Source organism: Xenopus laevis, chromosome 9_10L (assembly GCF_017654675.1).
Source record: "Xenopus laevis strain J_2021 chromosome 9_10L, Xenopus_laevis_v10.1, whole genome shotgun sequence".
Lineage (NCBI taxonomy): Eukaryota > Metazoa > Chordata > Amphibia > Anura > Pipidae > Xenopus > Xenopus laevis.
This window is the reverse complement of record NC_054387.1, coordinates 14792267-14811963: the sequence shown is the minus strand read 5'-3', so window position 1 is coordinate 14811963 and position 19697 is coordinate 14792267. Positions and strand designations below refer to the sequence as shown.

At 48.9% G+C, this 19697-nt stretch overlaps 1 protein-coding gene across 4 annotated transcripts in view; it reads right to left on the bottom strand.

Moving 5' to 3' along the window:
* lama5.L (laminin subunit alpha 5 L homeolog) overlaps nucleotides 1-6454 on the bottom strand; it is a 78900-nt gene extending 72446 nt beyond the window's left edge. For 2 of the 4 annotated variants that reach the window (XM_018234975.2, XM_018234977.2), the window contains exon 1: nucleotides 6129-6453. In XM_018234975.2, coding sequence (XP_018090464.1) covers nucleotides 6129-6374 — 246 coding nt within the window. In that variant the 5' untranslated portion in view covers nucleotides 6375-6453. Of the gene's footprint in view, nucleotides 1-6128 lie in introns of all 4 variants that reach the window. The other 2 variants (XM_041576196.1, XM_018234976.2) reach the window with 2 other exon arrangements.
* Between the last annotated feature and the right edge of the window lie 13243 nt (nucleotides 6455-19697).

Below are 19697 nucleotides of genomic sequence, written 5' to 3'. Positions count from 1 at the left end.
AGAACAGAAGCATCAACCTTTCAGAGGGTGAGACAGAAGCAGTGGGGGAGCCTCAGGTTAATTGAAAGAGACTGGACATGTTTTAGGGGAAAATAATGAAGAGTTTGGGATCCAGGTCTCACATGATCAACTTGATTTAATGAGCATTTCTGCAAGGTGAGGTCATTACAGACAGACGGCGTCATAGGGGTAAAGGGGGTTAATGGGGGGGAACGCCTTGGCTGGCTGAACACTAATCCCATGAGCGTCTCCTCTAATCCCCCTGCCCTTTAAACTGTGCCCTCAAAATAGATTGCAAGCTTCACAGGACATTGGCTTGCATTGCAATTATAGTCACAGGTAATGGTTACATCCTGAAGTGCCCTTAGGTATTTAGGTCATTTGAAGTATACTGTAGGATTTAACTGCTTACCGTTCTTTCCCTGTAACAATTCTTCTGAGGTGATTGCTTGAGTAACAGTGTTTTCTGCTTTTTGATTGGACAGAGATTGTCATGTGATTTTACCATTGCGTATTTCAACTTTTTCGAATTGGACATCATTTAGCCTATGATTAAAGGGGTGGTTCACCTTTAAAGTAACTTTTATTATGTTACAGAACGACCAATTCGAAGCAACTTTTCCATTGGCTTTCTTTATTTTATCTGTTTTATAGTTTTATAGTTGTTTGTCTTTTTCTTCTGATTCTTTGCAACTTTCAAATTGGCGTCGCTGACCCCTTCTAAAAAAACAAATGCTCTGTAAGGCTGCAAATGTATTGTCATTGCTACTTTTTATTACTGATCCTTCTATTCAGACCTCTCCTATTCATACTCCAGTCTCTTATTGGAAACAGCACATGGTTGCTAGGGTAATTTGGGCCCTAGTTACCTAGTTTGCTTAAAATGCAAATTGAAGAGCTTCTGAATAAAAAGCTAAATAACTCAAAAACCTTCAATAATAAAAAATTAAAGCAAATTGCAAATGATCTCAGTATATCACTCTCTACATCATACTTAAAGTTATTTCAAAGGTGAACAGCCCCTAGGCAACTTCAGGCGACTATGGAAAACGCATCGCCACGTGTGCATTAGCGCAGGCGACTTTTCATTGTAGCCTATGGAAAAACACGTGGAGGCAGTTCAGGGAGAGTGTCGCTCAGAAGATGAGGCGATTAGTCGCCAGGCGACAAAATCTCCCCGAATCTCCTCGTGTGAACTAACCCTTAAGGACTAGTTGAGTCTGAAACGCGTCAGGCAGTGATGCATCTACATGTTCTTCATTTTTCTAATAGTCAACAATAAAGAATAAACTATTTTAATAGAGGTGCAGTCTGCATCCTTCTGATCTTGCCCTTAGGTATTGGCCTCTGGCTGCCCCCTCCCCTCCCCTGGCTTTGCACATGCAAGGACCCGGACCCTCGAGTGCCAGTTACAAAACACAGCCCTGGTTCTATGTAGAATTGACCCCACTCCCCTTTTAAGGAGGATACATATACAGGTACCTGTTATCCGGAAACCAGTTATCCAGAAAGCGCTCAATTACGGGAATGGCCATTTCCCATAGGCTCCATTTTAATCAAATAATTCATGTTTTAAAAATAATATTCCTTTTTTCTCCATAATAATAAAATAGTACCTTATACTTGATCCCAACTAAGATATAATTAATCCTTAATGGGGGTAAAATAATCCTTTTGACTTTATTTAATGTTTAAATGATTTTATGGAGATCCAAATTACAGAAAAGACCCCCTTACCCAGAAAACCCCAGGTCCCCTATATTATAAATAACAGGTCCCATACCTGCACCATAAACTTCCACCCTGATATTTTATTCTCAAACCCCAAGCAGAAATGTTTAAATTATTTTTTAAGTAGACTTAGTGGTGGAGACACAAGTGGAGATTTGGTGAGATTTAGCCGCCCAGCGACAAATCACCTCTTCTTCGGGCGACTAATCTCCCCAAACTGCCTGCCCGTCGGCTAGAATCGAAATCGCCGGCTAGATGGTACAAGGAGAGCTTTGTTTTTCGAAGTCGCCCGAAGCAGAATCGAAATCGCCTGCGGGATGGCACTCGGAGCACATAAGTTTTCTGAAGTCGCCCAAAGTTGCTGCACGAGGAAACTTCGGGCGACTTCGGAAAATGAATCGCCCTGAGTGCCATCCCGCCGTGATTTAGATTCTAGCCAGCGGGAGGCAGTTCGGGGAGATTAGTCGCCCGAAGAGGCGATTTATCGCCGGGCAACTAAATCTCCCTGAACCTCCAAGTGTGACTCTGTCCTTAAGGTATGGAGATCCAAATTACTGAAAGACCATTAGCAGTTCTGTTAGGTGAGGTTTTGGGTGATTCTGTCGGCTGAAATACGCCGGGGAGCAGGGGGGGAGGGGCTATCTGGCACCAAAGAAGGAATTTTAGGGAGAGATTATACAGAGCAACAGATGGAATTCTCCAAGGGTGGGGTGCCCTGTCTACCAACGGCTGGCATGCGTAATGCAGTCTGTGGCGCAATATTCAAGCATGCCACAAGGAAATGCGCCCAACGAGAATCCACAAAAGTTATTGGCATTAAACAGGGGTCGGTGGTTCCCTAATGCCAAAAATACACAAAAACTTTTTTAATGTCAAACAGTTGAATTAAGAGATTTTGGACAACATTTACACTTACACCACCTAAGTGAATCCACCCCCATCAGGGCACAGAGTAGCCCCCTTTCCCTACTGAATCCACATACTGCATGGCTGCACACAAAGCGTTGCAGTCTGCAGCTAAATGAACGGCATGTGGATTCAATGGGGAAATGTGTCATTTGTTTCTTGGACAACTACAAAGCAGCTACCGCTGAAACAAAAGGTACAGTTGGATCTCTCAGGCTCACAGCTGGATCCATTAGAATTAACCCTTTACTTACGGACAAGCCCAGTGCCAATCTAAGAGTCAACATGTTTTATGCATACGGCCCGGCTACACAGAAACCAGTGCAACCAGCAGCACAATCTTTTAGTTAAATTTAAGATGAGCCACCCCTTTTAATATATTATAGAATGGCCAATTATATGCAACGTTTCAATTGGTCTTCATTTTTTTTCTATAGTTTTTGAATTACAATAGAACCTCAATTTTACATTCCCTGATTTTAAGTTTTCCCTTTATTTTACATTGTTGTTTTGTGCTCCCACCTATATATTATGCATAAAACATTTCCCTGATTTTACAGCATTTTTTTCAGGTCCCCTGAAAAATGTAAAATTGGAGTTCTACTTTATTTATTTGCCTTCTTCTTCTGACTCATTCCAGCTTTCAAACAGGGTTCATTGGCCCCATATTAAAAAAAATACAAAATCTGTAAGGCTACAAATGTATTGTTATTGTATTACTCATCTTTCTATTCAGACTCTCTCCTATTCGTATTCATATCAATGCATGGTTGCTAGGGTAGCTTGGACCCTAGCAACCTGATTGCTGAAATGACAAACTGGAGAGCTGCTGAATAAAAAGCTTAACTCAAAAACCACAAATAATAAAAAAAATGGAAACCAATTGGAAATTGTCTCTCTACCTCATAATAAAAGTGAATTTAAAGGGAAAATAAATTTTCAAGGGATGTGGATCATTTTGGTTCAGCGCTGCGGCACATTTGGTGCAACCGTTAGCAGGGGATCGGGAAGGAGAAGGGTTAAACCTCAACCAATTTCACTTTCTTCCCAGGACCTTCCAGTGCCCAGACCTGATTACATCCCGCTGGGGCCACTTAACTGTAAACTGCGCTGTGAGGGCCATGCGGCCACTTATCTCCTGGCCTTCAAAGCAATCCAGATAAGGGTCCCACAAGCAATTAACCAAATCAGAAGCTTTAAGCAACACACACAAGTGACTGTGCAGGACGAATCCATCACATGGCTGGTTGGGCTAAACAAACCGTGGGGTGGGGGACAGTGTTTTGGATTAGTAACCACACTCATGTCCCTACCTGCAAACACAGCAACGGGTACAGCCAGTCAAAGGGTTACCAAAAAAGGGGCGTTGGCAAATATCTGATAATATCACAATTAACAGCAGCGTGACTAAGAGACAATGGGACAGGCAGAGCAGCCAGCCATGCGGAACCTCTACTTCCTAGTGGAATGATTCAGGGGACAATCAATGTCGCAGCACAACTGATACACAAGGGAATTCTATGACAATTTGCAATTGGTCATTTTTGCTGTAAAGTGTGGTTACTAGCGTCGCTGACCTGGCATGCCTCCCCTTCACAACAGGAATGTCCTGCTCTCAGAGGATGCTGGGAATTGTAGTCCATTAGCTGACAATACATAGGAACAAGGCAGTACCTTTAGATTATATGAGCCTTTGCAGAAAGAGGCCAGGACAGGGGAGCAACAAGTGCACAAGGATTTACAGATCATTGACATCCCCAGCACTGGACCCTGCCTGCAGCTGGAGTGAGAAGGTTCTGCTGGGATAACAAGGGGTTAAAAATCTCATCACTGCCCCTCACCTGTGGCCACAATGGAACGCTCCATTCTACACCAGCCAAAGGGGAAATACATTATGGGAGATGCCACGGGTGCAGAGACAAACTCACCTCTCCAGGACACGCTAAGTGACTAAACGGGGGAAGGAGGGAAATAAGTTGGTGCCCCGGGGTCGTGAATACCAGAGGTACATTATCTGCACCTGGGAGGGCTAATGTCATAGTAAATACGGCTGCACCCCTGGGGCACACATTCCTTCACTGCTCACATACTCATGCGGCTCTGTAACTAGAACTTGCTGGACCTCATAGTAAAATCATTTATGGGAATATCTCATCAGTCAATGTCCCGACGCCCTCCCAATCAACCTGAGCACCCCTGCAATGATAGGGTCTGTTTGCTTTATAGTTCCTCCCTGTACTGCACACAAGGGCAAGAAGTGTAGGGGACAGGGGAGTGGTGTAAGGCAGCAGCTTAACCAGATCTTATTGGGCAACAGCAAATTCATTTTAGTGCCCCCAACATATCCAGAGCCTGTTCTTTACCAATATAAATTGAAAGTGTTCATTATATAGGACCTTATGGAGCTCCCTATACCTCCTGGGCCTCCCTGCAGCTGCAGGTCTGTTTCCTCTGTAGTTACACCCTGGAGTAAGGGCACAGGCTTAGAGGACAGTAGTAGTAGGACAGACAGCACTGAGACAGAACACTGCCAGCCTGGGAATGGAGCATGGGCACTGACAGAGTATGGCACAGAGATGGAACACTGCCAGTCTAGGGAATGGAGCATGGGCAGGGCAATGGGGGCAGTGCCAGTGCTGGATAGAGAAAGAAAGCGATTGTCAGAGCCAGTTTTTGTAGTTGGAAGAGTCAATAACAAGGAGCTGAATTAAAGGGGGCTGTGCCAGACAGTGAAGGGGCAGCATGAGTTAGAAGGCTGGGAGTAAAGGGGCAGGGGATGAGGGCACCTCTGGATGAAACGTTATGTGATGCCAATTGATATGGGGATAGTGACAGGGCATGAGTGGGCAGTCTAAGTTCCTAAGGGGTTAATGCCAAAAAATATAAGGTAGGGTGTGAGGGTCAGTGCTAGGAGGTAAGATGGGCGCTGCCAATGGATAAGGGTTCCAGGGCAGTGTGGTATAGTGACAGTGAATAAAGTGGGCACAGGGAGAGATTGGGAAAGCCTAGAGTAAAAGGCAATGCCATGGGGTGAGGAGACAGGGGATAACTGGTAGTGCCAAGGAGGGGTGTAACTATAGAGGATGCCCAGGAGGTATAGTGGGCCCCATGAGGCACAAATAATGAGCAACATATATTGATAGAACAGGACAACCACTGGATATGTTTGGGGCCCTAAAATGAATTTCCTGTGGGGCCCAGTAACATGTAGTTACAGCACTGGTGCCAAGGAAGAAGAGAGGAAGAACCAGGGAATTGGAAGGGACTAATCAGAAATGGGTGAGGAGGAAAGAGGCAACAGGCAGTGACAAGGAATAAAGGCTGAGGGCACAGGGAGAGTCAGTAACACAGGGAGAGTCAGTAACACAGGGAGAGTCAGTAGCACAGGCAGAGTCAGTAACACAGGCAGAGTCAGTAACACAGGGAGAGTCAGTAACACAGGGCATAGTCATGAAAGTGATTTAAGAGTTAAAGCAAAGGAGTGTGGGTACCTGGATAGTCTGACTGGGATCTCCGGACACGGGTCCCCCCACCAGTTTACAATAAAGATCCTCCACGGGTCGCCCGTCCTCCCTTTCCCCGCAGGTGGCCGAGGCTGAGATCTTGGTGCCCTCCGCCAGGTTGAAGTAGGGCGGGTGCAGACTGAATCCATTCACCCCATTAGTCGGCAGCTCCAGGCCCTGCGCCAAACCCAGCGGCACCAGCAAGAACAGGCACCAAGCCCCGGGCACAGACATCGTTCCGACCCCGCAACGCTCAGTACTGACACCCGCTCCGCTGCGGACTCTGGAGTTTGGCTGCGTAGGGGCGTGGCTGATCCGGGACACGCCCCGGGCGGAGCCATAACACTGAGAACTTTCGCTATTTGTCGCACCTTGAAGATTCTCTCAACCTGCGTTATTTTGCGATTCATATTCCTATTGCACCTTATTGTAGCAAAGCTAAAGAGACATTTGGGGAAGGTGTATTAAAACATGTAATTCATCATTGAAAACTGATTAGATCCATCCTTTTGTATTAGGGGTTTTATAGTGATTTATATTGTTATCCTGCTGCAAGAAACTCACTCATGCTGTGACTCCTACACTGACTCGACTCATTGTACAACAAGTAGGGACACAAGTCACTTGCTGAGCTTACAAGTCAGTGGATAATAACTACTCTACTCATGAGCACTCCTGGGATAGTAGCGGGTCTGGGGGAGCTTTAGAAGCTTTGCAGCAGGAAAAAATGAAGGAGGCTCAAAAATGTTTTACAGGAGGGTCCCAGGGAAACCAACAAAAAATAATTTTCTGGGGCCCCCTAATTTCAGCTGAGGCAAGAAATATATGTCAGGGCAGAGCTGCAACCTGAGAGACCCTTAAAGAATGGCGCCCTCTAGTGTTCCTTGTAAAATAATTATCGACCAATCCAAATAGGACACAAATTCTCTCACTCAGACCATTGCACATTGATTCCTAAAAATGGATTTGCAGTTCTACAGCTGATACATCTCTCTGGTGCCCCCTTTATGTCAGATTCATATATGATATGGGGGTTACACTGTGACAGTGGTTGGAGGAAAGATGGGGGTATATCTGTGTCTATATATTATACAGTTACATTATGTGCATATATGATATGGGGGTTACACTGTGACAGTGGTTGGGGGACCAACTGTCACAGTGTAACCCCCATATCATATATGCACATAATGTAACTGTATAATATATAGGCACAGATATACCCCCATCTTTCCCCCAACCACTGTCACAGTGTAACCCCCATATCATATATGCACATAATGTAACTGTATAATATATAGACACAGATATACCCCCATCTTTCCCCCAACCACTGTCACAGTGTAACCCCCATATCATATATGCACATAATGTAACTGTATAATATATAGGCACAGATATACCCCCATCTTTCCTCCAACCACTGTCACAGTGTAACCCCCATATCATATATGCACATAATGTAACTGTATAATATATAGGCACAGATATACCCCATCTTTCCCCAACCACTGTCACAGTGTAACCCCCATATCATATATGCACATAATGTAACTGTATAATATATAGACACAGATATACCCCCATCTTTCCCCCAACCACTGTCACAGTGTAACCCCCATATCATATATGCACATAATGTAACTGTATAATATATAGGCACAGATATACCACCCTAGTGTAACCTAGGAGTGTGCGTTTAAACAAAGTAACACCTGTAGGTCCCCAGAGCAACTTAAATGTAAAATGTAGCAGTGACATTAACGTTCCTATTGGAGCAAACCGAACAGACACATTGTAATAATTTCTGTATAAATAACATCAGTTCCATGTGGAAATGATGTTTGAAATGAAGCAGCCCATTTTTTTTTATATGAGGCTTGGGTTGAATGGGCCGGGAGAGCATTGAGGTGAGACTTATAGTTACTTATGCTAGTTATCCGTCACGGTCTACCAACTCTCATTTCTTAGTTCAGCCCGTTTTCTAAAATACTATGTGGTTGCTAAGGATCCTACTCATAGCAACCAGAATGTATATGTGTGTTTGTAATTAGTTTATAGCACTGGGGTTCTCAGTTTGATTCAGACTGGGGGATCGTAGTGGGTTTGTATGGTTTTCCTCTCACACTCCCAAAACATGCAGACAAATTTATTGGCTCCTATTGGAACGGCTGCTGCTGTGTGTGTGAATGTGATAGTAACCTAAGATGGTAAGATCACTGGGGCAGGGACTGGTGAGAATGTAAAAGGGACCTTAGATAGTGAGCTCACTGGTCCAGGGACTGATGGGAATGTTATAGGGACCTTAGATTGTAAGATCGCTGGGGCAGGGAACTGATGGGAATGTTATAGGGACCTTAGATTGTAAGATCACTGGGGCAGGAACAGATGAGAATGTGAAAGGGACCTTAGATAGTGAGCTCACTGGGCCAGGGACTGATGGGAATGTTATAGGGACCTTAGCTTGTAAGATCGCTTGGGCAGGGACTGATGGGATTGTGAAAGGGACCTTAGATTGTGAGCTCACTGGGGCAGGGACTGATGGGAATGTTATAGGGACCTTAGATTGTAAGATCACTGGGGCAGGGACTGATGGGAATGTGATAGGGACCTTCGATTGTAAGATCGCTGGGGCAGGGACTGATAGGTATGTGAAACGGACCTTAGATTGTGAGCTCACTGGGGCAGGAACTGATGGGAATGTAATATAGACCTTCGATGGTAAGCTCACTGGGCCAGAGACTGATGGGAATGTTATAGGGACAGTAGACTGTAAACTCACTGAGGCAGGGACTGCTGGAAATTTGAGAGGGACCTTAAACTATAAACTCACTGGGGCAGGGACTGAGGGGAATGTGATAGGGACCTTATATTGTAAGCTCACTGGGGCAAAGATTGATGGGCATTATAATTTCTGTAAAGTGCTGAGCAAACAGCAGCTCTGTGTATGATAATAATAATTTTGCCTTTGTCCTCACCTATTCAGCCTCTATGTATCCCAGGCGTGTCATACTCACATAACACGGGGAAATTACATGTGTAAAACTAATGGGTTGATGAATAATTGATATAATTCTTGAGTGTAATTTAGCTGTGTGTGTAAATATGTCTGTATATACACATGTGTGTGTTACACTATAGACTCCCTTCTATAAGCCTCTTTGCCTTGTGAACAAGATGAGATGTGTTCCACCTTCAAGTGCCCCCCAGGCTGAGAGCAAGATTTATGGCACCTGGGAAGCACTTGTTTATAAAGGAACAACTGTATATTTTGTTAATGTCAAAGATGATCTATATGCCATTGGGGAACGTCTCCATAGAATTAAACACAATCCAGGGGCAGGGCTGCTATCAGGGGGGTAAAGGGGGGACAGTTGCCCCAGGCCCTCGGGAAAAACGGAACTAGAGGGGGGCGGGCCCTGGCGCAGGACGCACAGCCGGGCCCGCCCCCCTCCGTAAACCCGGAACTGGCCGCCGAACATGCGGCGGGCCCTGAGGGGGTGCAGGCCCTGGCCCGCTCGCACCCCCTGCTCCCCCGGTAGTTCTGCCCCTGGCCCTGGGTTTTTGCGGCCCTGCTGTCAGAGAGCTGCAGACTTCAGAAGGGAAGGCAGGGGCTCACACGCCGGCATCATTTTCATACTAGAAACATTTCTTTACTGCCAATTGGTCACTGAAGTCTAAGTCCCAGGAAAGCTGCATGGGTATTGGTAAGGCTGAGGGGAAGTTCAAACTTGACCATCCAATCCCTGTGCAGCGGTACCAGGACTTCAGTGACCAATTGGCAGTACTGAAAGAGGCACCTAAACTTTCGCTCTCACTTCTGAAGTCTGCATTTCCCTGACAGCACTGGGGGCTGGCCACCAATTATTTCTTCACTTGTAAGGGGCCCCTGGCCACCAATGATTTTGTTTAACTTGTAGGGGAAAACCCTGGCCCCAATGTACTTTTTAACACCCTCAAGAAAAGTGGTATGCTCTGAAACCCCCATCAGGAAAAGTGGCACATTCCAACACCCCCTTAAGAAAAGTGGTACACTCTGAAACCCCCTCAAGATAAGTGGTACGGTCCGACACCCCTCAAGAAAAGTGGTATGGTCCGACACCCCCCTCAAGAAAAGTGGTACGGTCTGACAACCCATCAAGAAAAGTGGTAAGGTCCAAAACCTCCTCAATAAAAGTGGTACGGTCTGACACCCCCCCTTAAGAAAAGTTGTACGGTCCGACACTTTTCTTGAGGGGTGTCGGACCGTACCACTTATCTTGAGGGGGTTTCAGAGTGTACCACTTTTCTTAAGGGGGTGTTGGAATGTACCACACCCCCCTCAAAAAAAGCAGTACGGTCCGACACCCCCTCAAGAAAAGTGGTACGGTCCAACACCCCCCTCAAGAAAAGTGGAACAGTCCGACACCCCCCCCTCAAGAAAAGTGGTACGGTCCGACACCCCCCCCTCAAGAAAAGTGGTACGGTCCGACACCCCCCCTCAAGAAAAGTGGTACGGTCCGACACCCCTCTCAAGAAGAGTGGTATGGTCCGACACCCCTCTCAAGAAAAGTGGTACAGTCCGACACCCCTCTCAAGAAAAGTGGTACGGTCCGACACCCCCCCCCCTCAAGAAAAGTGGTACGGTCCGACACCCCTCTCAAGAAAAGTGGTACGGTCCGACACCCCTCTCAAGAAAAGTGGTATGGTCCGACACCCCCTCAAGAAAAGTGGTACGGTCCAACACCCCCCCTCAAGAAAAGTGGTACGATCCGACACCCCCCTCAAGAAAAGTGGTACGGTCCAACACCCCCCTCAAGAAAAGTGGTACGGTCCGACACCCCCCTCAAGAAAAGTGGTACGGTCCGACACCCCCTCAAGAAAAGTGGTATGGTCCGACACCCCCTCAAGAAAATTGGTACGGTCCGACACCCCCCTCAAGAAAAGTGTTACGGTCCGACACACCCTCAAGAAAAGTGGGTCTTTTTTTTTGAGGGGAGTGTTGGACCATACCTCTTATCTTGAGGGGGTGTCGGACCGTACCACTTTTCTTAAGGGGGGTGTCGGACCGTACCACTTTTCTTGAGGGGGGTGTTGGACCGTACCACTTTTCTTGAGGGGGGTGTCGGATCGTACCACTTTTCTTGAGGGGGGTGTTGGACCGTACCACTTTTCTTGAGGGGGTGTCGGACCATACCACTTTTCTTGAGAGGGGTGTCGGACCGTACCACTTTTCTTGAGGGGGGTGTCGGACCGTACTACTTTTCTTGAGGGGGGTGTCGGACCGTACCACTTTTCTTGAGAGGGGTGTCGGACTGTACCACTTTTCTTGAGAGGGGTGTCGGACCGTACCACTTTTCTTAAGGGGGGTGTCGGACCATACCACTTTTCTTGAGGCGGTGTCGGACCGTACCGCTTTTCTTGAGGGGGGTGTCGGACCGTACCGCTTTTCTTGAGGGGGTGTCGGACCGTAACACTTTTCTTGAGGGGGTGTCAGACCGTAACACTTTTCTTGAGGGGGGTGTCGGACCGTATCACTTTTCTTGACGGGGTGTCAGACCGTAACACTTTTCTTGAGGGGGGTGTCGGACCGTACCACTTTTCTTGAGGGGGTTTCGGACCATACCACTTTTCTTGAGGGGGGTGTCGGACCGTTCCACTTTTCTTAAGGGGGTGTCGGACCATACCACTTTTCTTGAGGCGGTGTCGGACCGTACCGCTTTTCTTGAGGGGGGTGTCGGACCGTACCACTTTTCTTGAGGGGGGTGTCGGATCGTTCTACTTTTCTTGAGGGGGTGTTGGAGCATACCACTTTTCTTGAGGGGGGGTCGGACCGTACCACTTTTCTTGAGGGGGTGTCGGACCGTACCACTTTTCTTGAGGGGGTGTCGGACCGTATCACTTTTCTTGAGGGGGTGTCGGACCGTAACACTTTTCTTGAGGGGTTGTCGGACCGTACCACTTTTCTTGAGGGGTTTCGGACCGTACCACTTTTCTTGAGGGGGTGTCGGACCGTACCACTTTTCTTGAGGGAGTGTCGGACCGTACCACTTTTCTTGAGGGGGGGTGTCGGACTGTTCCACTTTTCTTGAGGGGGGTGTCGGACCGTACCACTTTTCTTGAGGGGGGTGTCGGACCGTACCACTTTTCTTGAGGGGGTGTCGGACCGTACCACTTTTCTTGAGGGGGTGTCGGACCATACCACTTTTCTTGAGGGAGTGTCGGACCGTACCACTTTTCTTGAGGGGAGTGTCGGACCGTACCACATTTCTTGAGGGGGGGGTGTCGGACTGTTCCACTTTTCTTGAGGGGGTGTCCGGACCGTACCACTTTTCTTGAGGGGGTGTCGGACAGTACACTTTTCTTGCGGGGGGGGGGGTGTCGGACCGTACCACTTTCTTGAGCGTCGGACCGTACCGCTTTTCTTGAGGGGGGTGTCGGACCGTACCACTTTTCTTGAGGGGGTGTCGGACCGTACCACTTTTCTTGAGGGGGGTGTCGGACTGTTCCACTTTTCTTGAGGGGGGTGTCGGACCGTACCACTTTTCTTGAGGGGGTGTCGGACCGTATCACTTTTCTTGAGGGGGTGTCGGACCGTACCACTTTTCTTGAGGGGGTGTCAGACCGTAACACTTTTCTTGAGGGGTTGTCGGACCGTACCACTTTTCTTGAGGGGGTTTCGGACCATACCACTTTTCTTGAGGGGGGTGTCGGACCGTACCACTTTTCTTGAGGGGGTGTCGGACCGTACCACTTTTCTTGAGGGGGTGTCGGACCGTACCACTTTTCTTGAGGGGGTGTCAGACCGTAACACTTTTCTTGAGGGGTTGTCGGACCGTACCACTTTTCTTGAGGGGGTTTCGGACCATACCACTTTTCTTGAGGGGGGTGTCGGACCGTACCACTTTTCTTGAGGGGGTGTCGGACCGTACCACTTTTCTTGAGGGGGTGTCGGACCATACCACTTTTCTTGAGGGAGTGTCGGACCGTACCACTTTTCTTGAGGGGAGTGTCGGACCGTACCACATTTCTTGAGGGGGGGGGTGTCGGACTGTTCCACTTTTCTTGAGGGGGTGTCGGACCGTACCACTTTCTTGAGGGGGGTGTCGGACAGTACCACTTTTCTTGCGGGGGGGGGGGTGTCGGACCGTACCACTTTTCTTGAGCGTCGGACCGTACCGCTTTTCTTGAGGGGGGTGTCGGACCGTACCACTTTTCTTGAGGGGGTGTCGGACCATACCACTTTTCTTGAGGGGGTGTCGGACCATACCACTTTCTTGAGGGGGTGTCGGACCATACCACTTTTCTTGAGGGGGGTGTCGGACCATACCACTTTTCTTGAGGGGTGTCGGACCGTACCACTTTCTTGAGGGGGTGTCGGACCATACCACTTTTCTTGAGGGAGTGTCGGACCGTACCACTTTTCTTGAGGGGAGTGTCGGACCGTACCACATTTCTTGAGGGGGGGGGTGTCGGACTGTTCCACTTTTCTTGAGGGGGTGTCGGACCGTACCACTTTTCTTGAGGGGGGTGTCGGACAGTACCACTTTTCTTGCGGGGGGGGGGGGGGGGGGTGTCGGACCGTACCACTTTTCTTGAGCGTCGGACCGTACCGCTTTTCTTGAGGGGGGTGTCGGACCGTACCACTTTTCTTGAGGGGGTGTCGGACCATACCACTTTTCTTGAGGGGGTGTCGGACCATACCACTTTTCTTGAGGGGGTGTCGGACCATACCACTTTTCTTGAGGGGGGTGTCGGACCATACCACTTTTCTTGAGGGGTGTCGGACCATACCACTTTTCTTGAGGGGGGTGTCGGACCGTTCCACTTTTCTTAAGGGGGGTGTCGGACCGTACCACTTTTCTTGAGGGGGTGTCAGACCGTAACACTTTTCTTGAGGGGGGTGTCGGACCGTATCACTTTTCTTGACGGGTGTCAGACCGTAACACTTTTCTTGAGGGGGGTGTCGGACCGTACCACTTTTCTTGAGGGGGTTTCGGACCATACCACTTTTCTTGAGGGGGGTGTCGGACCGTTCCACTTTTCTTAAGGGGGGTGTCGGACCGTACCACTTTTCTTGAGGGGGGTGTCGGACCGTACCACTTTTCTTGAGGGGGTGTCGGACCGTACCACTTTTCTTGAGGGGGTGTCGGACCATACCACTTTTCTTGAGGGGGTGTCGGACCATACCACTTTTCTTGAGGGAGTGTCGGACCGTACCACTTTTCTTGAGGGGAGTGTCGGACCGTACCACTTTTCTTGAGGGGGGGTGTCGGACTGTTCCACTTTTCTTGAGGGGGGTGTCGGACCGTACCACTTTTCTTGAGGGGGTGTCGGACCGTACCACTTTTCTTGAGGGGGTGTCAGACCGTAACACTTTTCTTGAGGGGTTGTCGGACCGTACCACTTTTCTTGAGGGGGTTTCGGACCATACCACTTTTCTTGAGGGGGTGTCGGACCATACCACTTTTCTTGAGGGGTGTGTCGGAGCGTACCACTTTTCTTGAGGGAGTGTCGGACCGTACCACTTTTCTTGAGGGGGGGTGTCGGACTGTTCCACTTTTCTTGAGCGTCGGACCGTACCGCTTTTCTTGAGGGGGGTGTCGGACCGTACCACTTTTCTTGAGGGGGTGTCGAACCATACCACTTTTCTTGAGGGGGTGTCGGACCATACCACTTTTCTTGAGGGGGTGTCGGACCATACCACTTTTCTTGAGGGGTGTGTCGGACCATACCACTTTTCTTGAGGGGGTGTCGGACCATACCACTTTTCTTGAGGGGGGTGTCGGACCGTTCCACTTTTCTTAAGGGGGGTGTCGGACCGTACCACTTTTCTTGAGGGGGTGTCAGACCGTAACACTTTTCTTGAGGGGGGTGTCGGACCGTATCACTTTTCTTGACGGCGTGTCAGACCGTAACACTTTTCTTGAGGGGGGTGTCGGACCGTACCACTTTTCTTGAGGGGGTTTCGGACCATACCACTTTTCTTGAGGGGGGTGTCGGACCGTTCCACTTTTCTTAAGGGGGGTGTCGGACCGTACCACTTTTCTTGAGGGGGGTGTCGGACCGTACCACTTTTCTTGAGGGGGTGTCGGACCATACCACTTTTCTTGAGGGGGTGTCGGACCATACCACTTTTCTTGAGGGGGTGTCGGACCATACCACTTTTCTTGAGGGAGTGTCGGACCGTACCACTTTTCTTGAGGGGAGTGTCGGACCGTACCACTTTTCTTGAGGGGGGGTGTCGGACTGTTCCACTTTTCTTGAGGGGGGTGTCGGACCGTACCACTTTTCTTGAGGGGGTGTCGGACCGTATCACTTTTCTTGAGGGGGTGTCGGACCGTACCACTTTTCTTGAGGGGGTGTCAGACCGTAACACTTTTCTTGAGGGGTTGTCGGACCGTACCACTTTTCTTGAGGGGGTTTCGGACCATACCACTTTTCTTGAGGGGGGTGTCGGACCGTTACACTTTTCTTAAGGGGGTGTCGGACCGTACCACTTTTCTTGAGGGGGGTGTCGGAGCGTACCACTTTTCTTGAGGGAGTGTCGGACCGTACCACTTTTCTTGAGGGGGGGGGGGTGTCGGACTGTTCCACTTTTCTTGAGGGGGGTGTCGGACCGTACCACTTTTCTTGAGGGGGGTGTCGGACCGTACCACTTTTCTTGAGGGGGGTGTCGGACCGTACCACTTTTCTTGAGGGGAGTGTTGGACCATACCACTTATCTTGAGGGGGTGTCGGACCGTACCACTTGTCTTGCGGGGGGGGGGTGTTGGACTGTTCCACTTTTCTTGAGGGTGTGTAGGAGCATACCACTTTTTTTGAGGGGGGTGTCGGACCGTACCACTTTTCTTGAGGGGGGTGTCGGACCGTACCACTTTTCTTGAGGGGGGTGTCGGACCGTTCTACTTTTCTTGAGGGGGTGTTGGAGCATACCACTTTTCTTGAGGGGGTGTCGGACCGTACCACTTTTCTTGAGAGGGGTGTTGGAGCATACCACTTTTCCTAAGGGGGTGTTGGAGCATACCACTTTTCTTGAGGGGGGTGTCAGACCGTACCACTTTTCTTGAGGGGGTGTCGGACCGTTTCACTTTTCTTGAGGGGGTGTCGGACCGTACCACTTTTCTTGAGGGGGTGTCGGACCGTACCACTTTTCTTGAGGGGGTGGCGGACCGTACCACTTTTCTTGAGGGGGTGTCAGACCGTAACACTTTTCTTGAGGGGGTTTCGGACCATACCACTTTTCTTGAGGGGGTTTCGGACCATACCACTTTTCTTGAGGGGGGTGTCGGACCATTCCACTTTTCTTGAGGGGGTGTCGGACCGTACCATTTTTCTTGAGGGAGTGTCGGACCGTACCACTTTTCTTGAGGGGTGTCGGACCGTACCACTTTTCTTGAGGGGGTGTCGGACCGTACCACTTTTCTTGAGGGGGGGTGTCGGACCGTACCACTTTTCTTGAGGGGGTGTCGGACCGTACTGCTTTTCTTGAGGGGGGTGTCGGACCGTACCACTATTCTTGAGGGGGGTGTCGGACCATACCAATTTTCTTGAGGGGGGTGTCGGACCATACCACTTTTCTTGAGGGGAGTGTTGGACCATACCACTTTTTTTGAGGGGGTGTCGGACCGTACCACTTTTCTTGAGGGGGTGTCGGACTGTACCACTTTTCTGAGGGGGGTGTCGGACCGTACCACTTTTCTTTAGGGGGTGTCGGACAGTACCACTTTTCTTGAGGGGGTGTCGGACCATACCACTTTTCTTGAGGGGGGTGTCGGACCATACCAATTTTCTTGAGGGGGGTGTCGGACCATACCACTTTTCTTGAGGGAGGTGTCGGACCGTACCACTTTTCTTGAGAGGGGTGTATGGTATGGAAAAGTGGAACCGTCCGACACCCCCCCTCAAGAAAAGTGGTACGGTCCGACACCCCCTCAAGAAAAGTGGTACGGTCCGACACCCCTCTCAAGAAAAGTGGTATGGTCCGACACCCCCCTCAAGAAAAGTGGTACGGTCCGACGCTCAAGAAAAGTGGTACGGTCCGACACCCCCCTCAAGAAAAGCAGTACGGTCCGACACCCCTTCAAGAAAAGTGGTATGGTCCAACACCCCCCTCAAGAAAAGTGGTACGGTCCGACACCCCCTCAAGAAAAGTGGTACGGTCCGACGCTCAAGAAAAGTGGTACGGTCCGACACCCCCCTCAAGAAAAGTGGTACAGTCCGACACCCCCTCAAGAAAAGTGGTATGGTCCAACAACTCCCCTCAAGAAAAGTGGTATGGTCCGACACCCCCCTCAAGAAAATTGGTATGGTCCGACACCCCCTTCAAGAATAGTGGTACGGTCTGACACCCCCCCCCCTCAAGAAAAGTGGTACGGTCCGGCACCCCCCTCAAGAAAAGTGTTACGGTCCGACACACCCTCTTGAGGGGGGGTGTCGAACTGTTCCACTTTTCTTGAGGGGGGTGTTGGACCGTACCAATTTTCCTGAGGGGGTGTCGGACCATACCACTTTTCTTGAGGGGGTGTCGGACCATACCACTTTTCTTGAGGGGGGTTTCAGACCATACCACTTTTCTTGAGGGGGGTGTCGGACCATACCACTTTTCTTGAGGGGGTGTCGGAGCATACCCCCTTCAAGAAAAGTGGTATGGTCTTACACCCCCTCAAGAAAAGTGGTACGCTCCGACACCCCCCTCAAGAAAAGTAGTGTCAGACTGTACAACTTTTCTACAGAAAGTGTTGGACCGTACCACTTTTCTTGAGGGGGTGTCGGGCCATACCACTTTTCTTGAGGGGGTGTCGGAGCATACCCCCTTCAAGATAAGTGGTATGGTCTTACACCCCCTCAAGAAAAGTGGTACGCTCCGACACCCCCCTCAAGAAAAGTAGTGTCAGACTGTACAACTTTTCTACAGAAAGTGTTGGATTGTACCACTTTTCTGTGGGTTTTCGACAATATCACTTTTCTTGAGGGGGGTGTTGGATTGTACCACTTTTCTTGATGAGAATGTCAGATCATACCATTTTTCTTGAGGGGGTGTTGGACTGTACCAACACTTTTTATTTGGTTGTTTCGAATCTTACCAGTTTTTTCCTTGGGGGATGTTAGACCCTACCATGTTTTATGAGGGGGGTGTGAGACAGTGCCACTTTTCTTGAGGGTGTGTTGTACCGTGCCACTCTTCTTGAGGGGGGCGTCAGACTGAACCACTTTTCTTGAGAGGAGCTTCAGACCATACCACTTTTCTTGAGGGAGTGTTGGACCATACCAATTTTCTTGAGGGATGTTGTACTGTACAACTTTTCTTGTGAGAGGGGTGTTGGATAAAAACACCTTTACTTTGGGGTTTAGCTATTTATTGATATTTTTTGTGTATCTGTGGATATGGATATTAAAGGGAGGGGGGCCATGTATTAAGAGGGTATTTATATGTGTTACTATGGAATCAGACTGCTTTGCAGTATAGTACCTTGAATCCCTTCTGTTTGTGAATACTTGCATATCTTTTAAACTTGTTTGTCTTCGCCAACTCAAAGGCATGCAAAAAAAAATATTTTATGGGCCCCAACCACCAATTGTATGTTTCACTTCTAAAGGGGGGCCTGATCCCTGACATCCAAAAGGTTTTTAGAGCCCCTATTTGTATGGCTTTTTTACTGTGGTGTGGAGGTGAGTGTGGTCTAGGGTGGGGCCTGTGGTGGTGGGCTTGGCCCAGGGGGCCCAGACATTTTTTTCATATGGGGCCCCATGATTTCTGATGGTGGCTCTGTCCAGGGGGCATGGCCTGCTCTGTAACACTAGGGGCGAGCCCAGGGACACCTCCGTACCTGTAACAATATATTCATATAAATTCAAAGAAAGGGTGACATCATATGTAAATACACACTGCATCATCACTTCCAAGTGCAACCAATAGACACGAGTAATGGTGAGCAAGTCACTAAACTGTGTCAGGGGCATAACTATAGAGGACGCAGACCCTGCAGGTGCAGGGGGCCCAGGAGGTATAGGGGCTCCATGATCCCTAATTCATATACTGTATATTTTAAATAAATACTGTTAAAACAAGTCAACCTCTAGACATTTTTGAGGCCTGAAAAATAATTTGCTGTGGGGTCCAGTAATATCTAGTTACACCACTGAACTATGTAATAGGGGGAAGTGCCACACACACACACACAAGAGTAGCCCCAGTCATGTGTATAGCAGCTCTCTCTCCTATGTATAAATACAAATATACAGAGAAGGAATGTTCTGGGCACACAATAAGCTATACCCTCATACTGTACTGTCTAAGGCAGGGATCCCCAACCTTTTTTTACCCGTGAGCAACATTCAGATGTAAAAAGAGTTGGGGAGCAACACAAGCACAAAAAGTCTCTGGGGTGCCAAATAAGGACTGTGATTGGCTATTTGGTAGCCCTATGTGGACTTGCAGCCTACAGGAGCCTCTGTTTGGCAATACACCTGGTTTTTTGCAACCAAAAATTGCCTCCAGGCCTGGAATTTAAAAATAAGAACCTGCTTTGAGGCCACTGGGAGCAACATCAAGGCAGTTGGTGAGCAACATGTTGC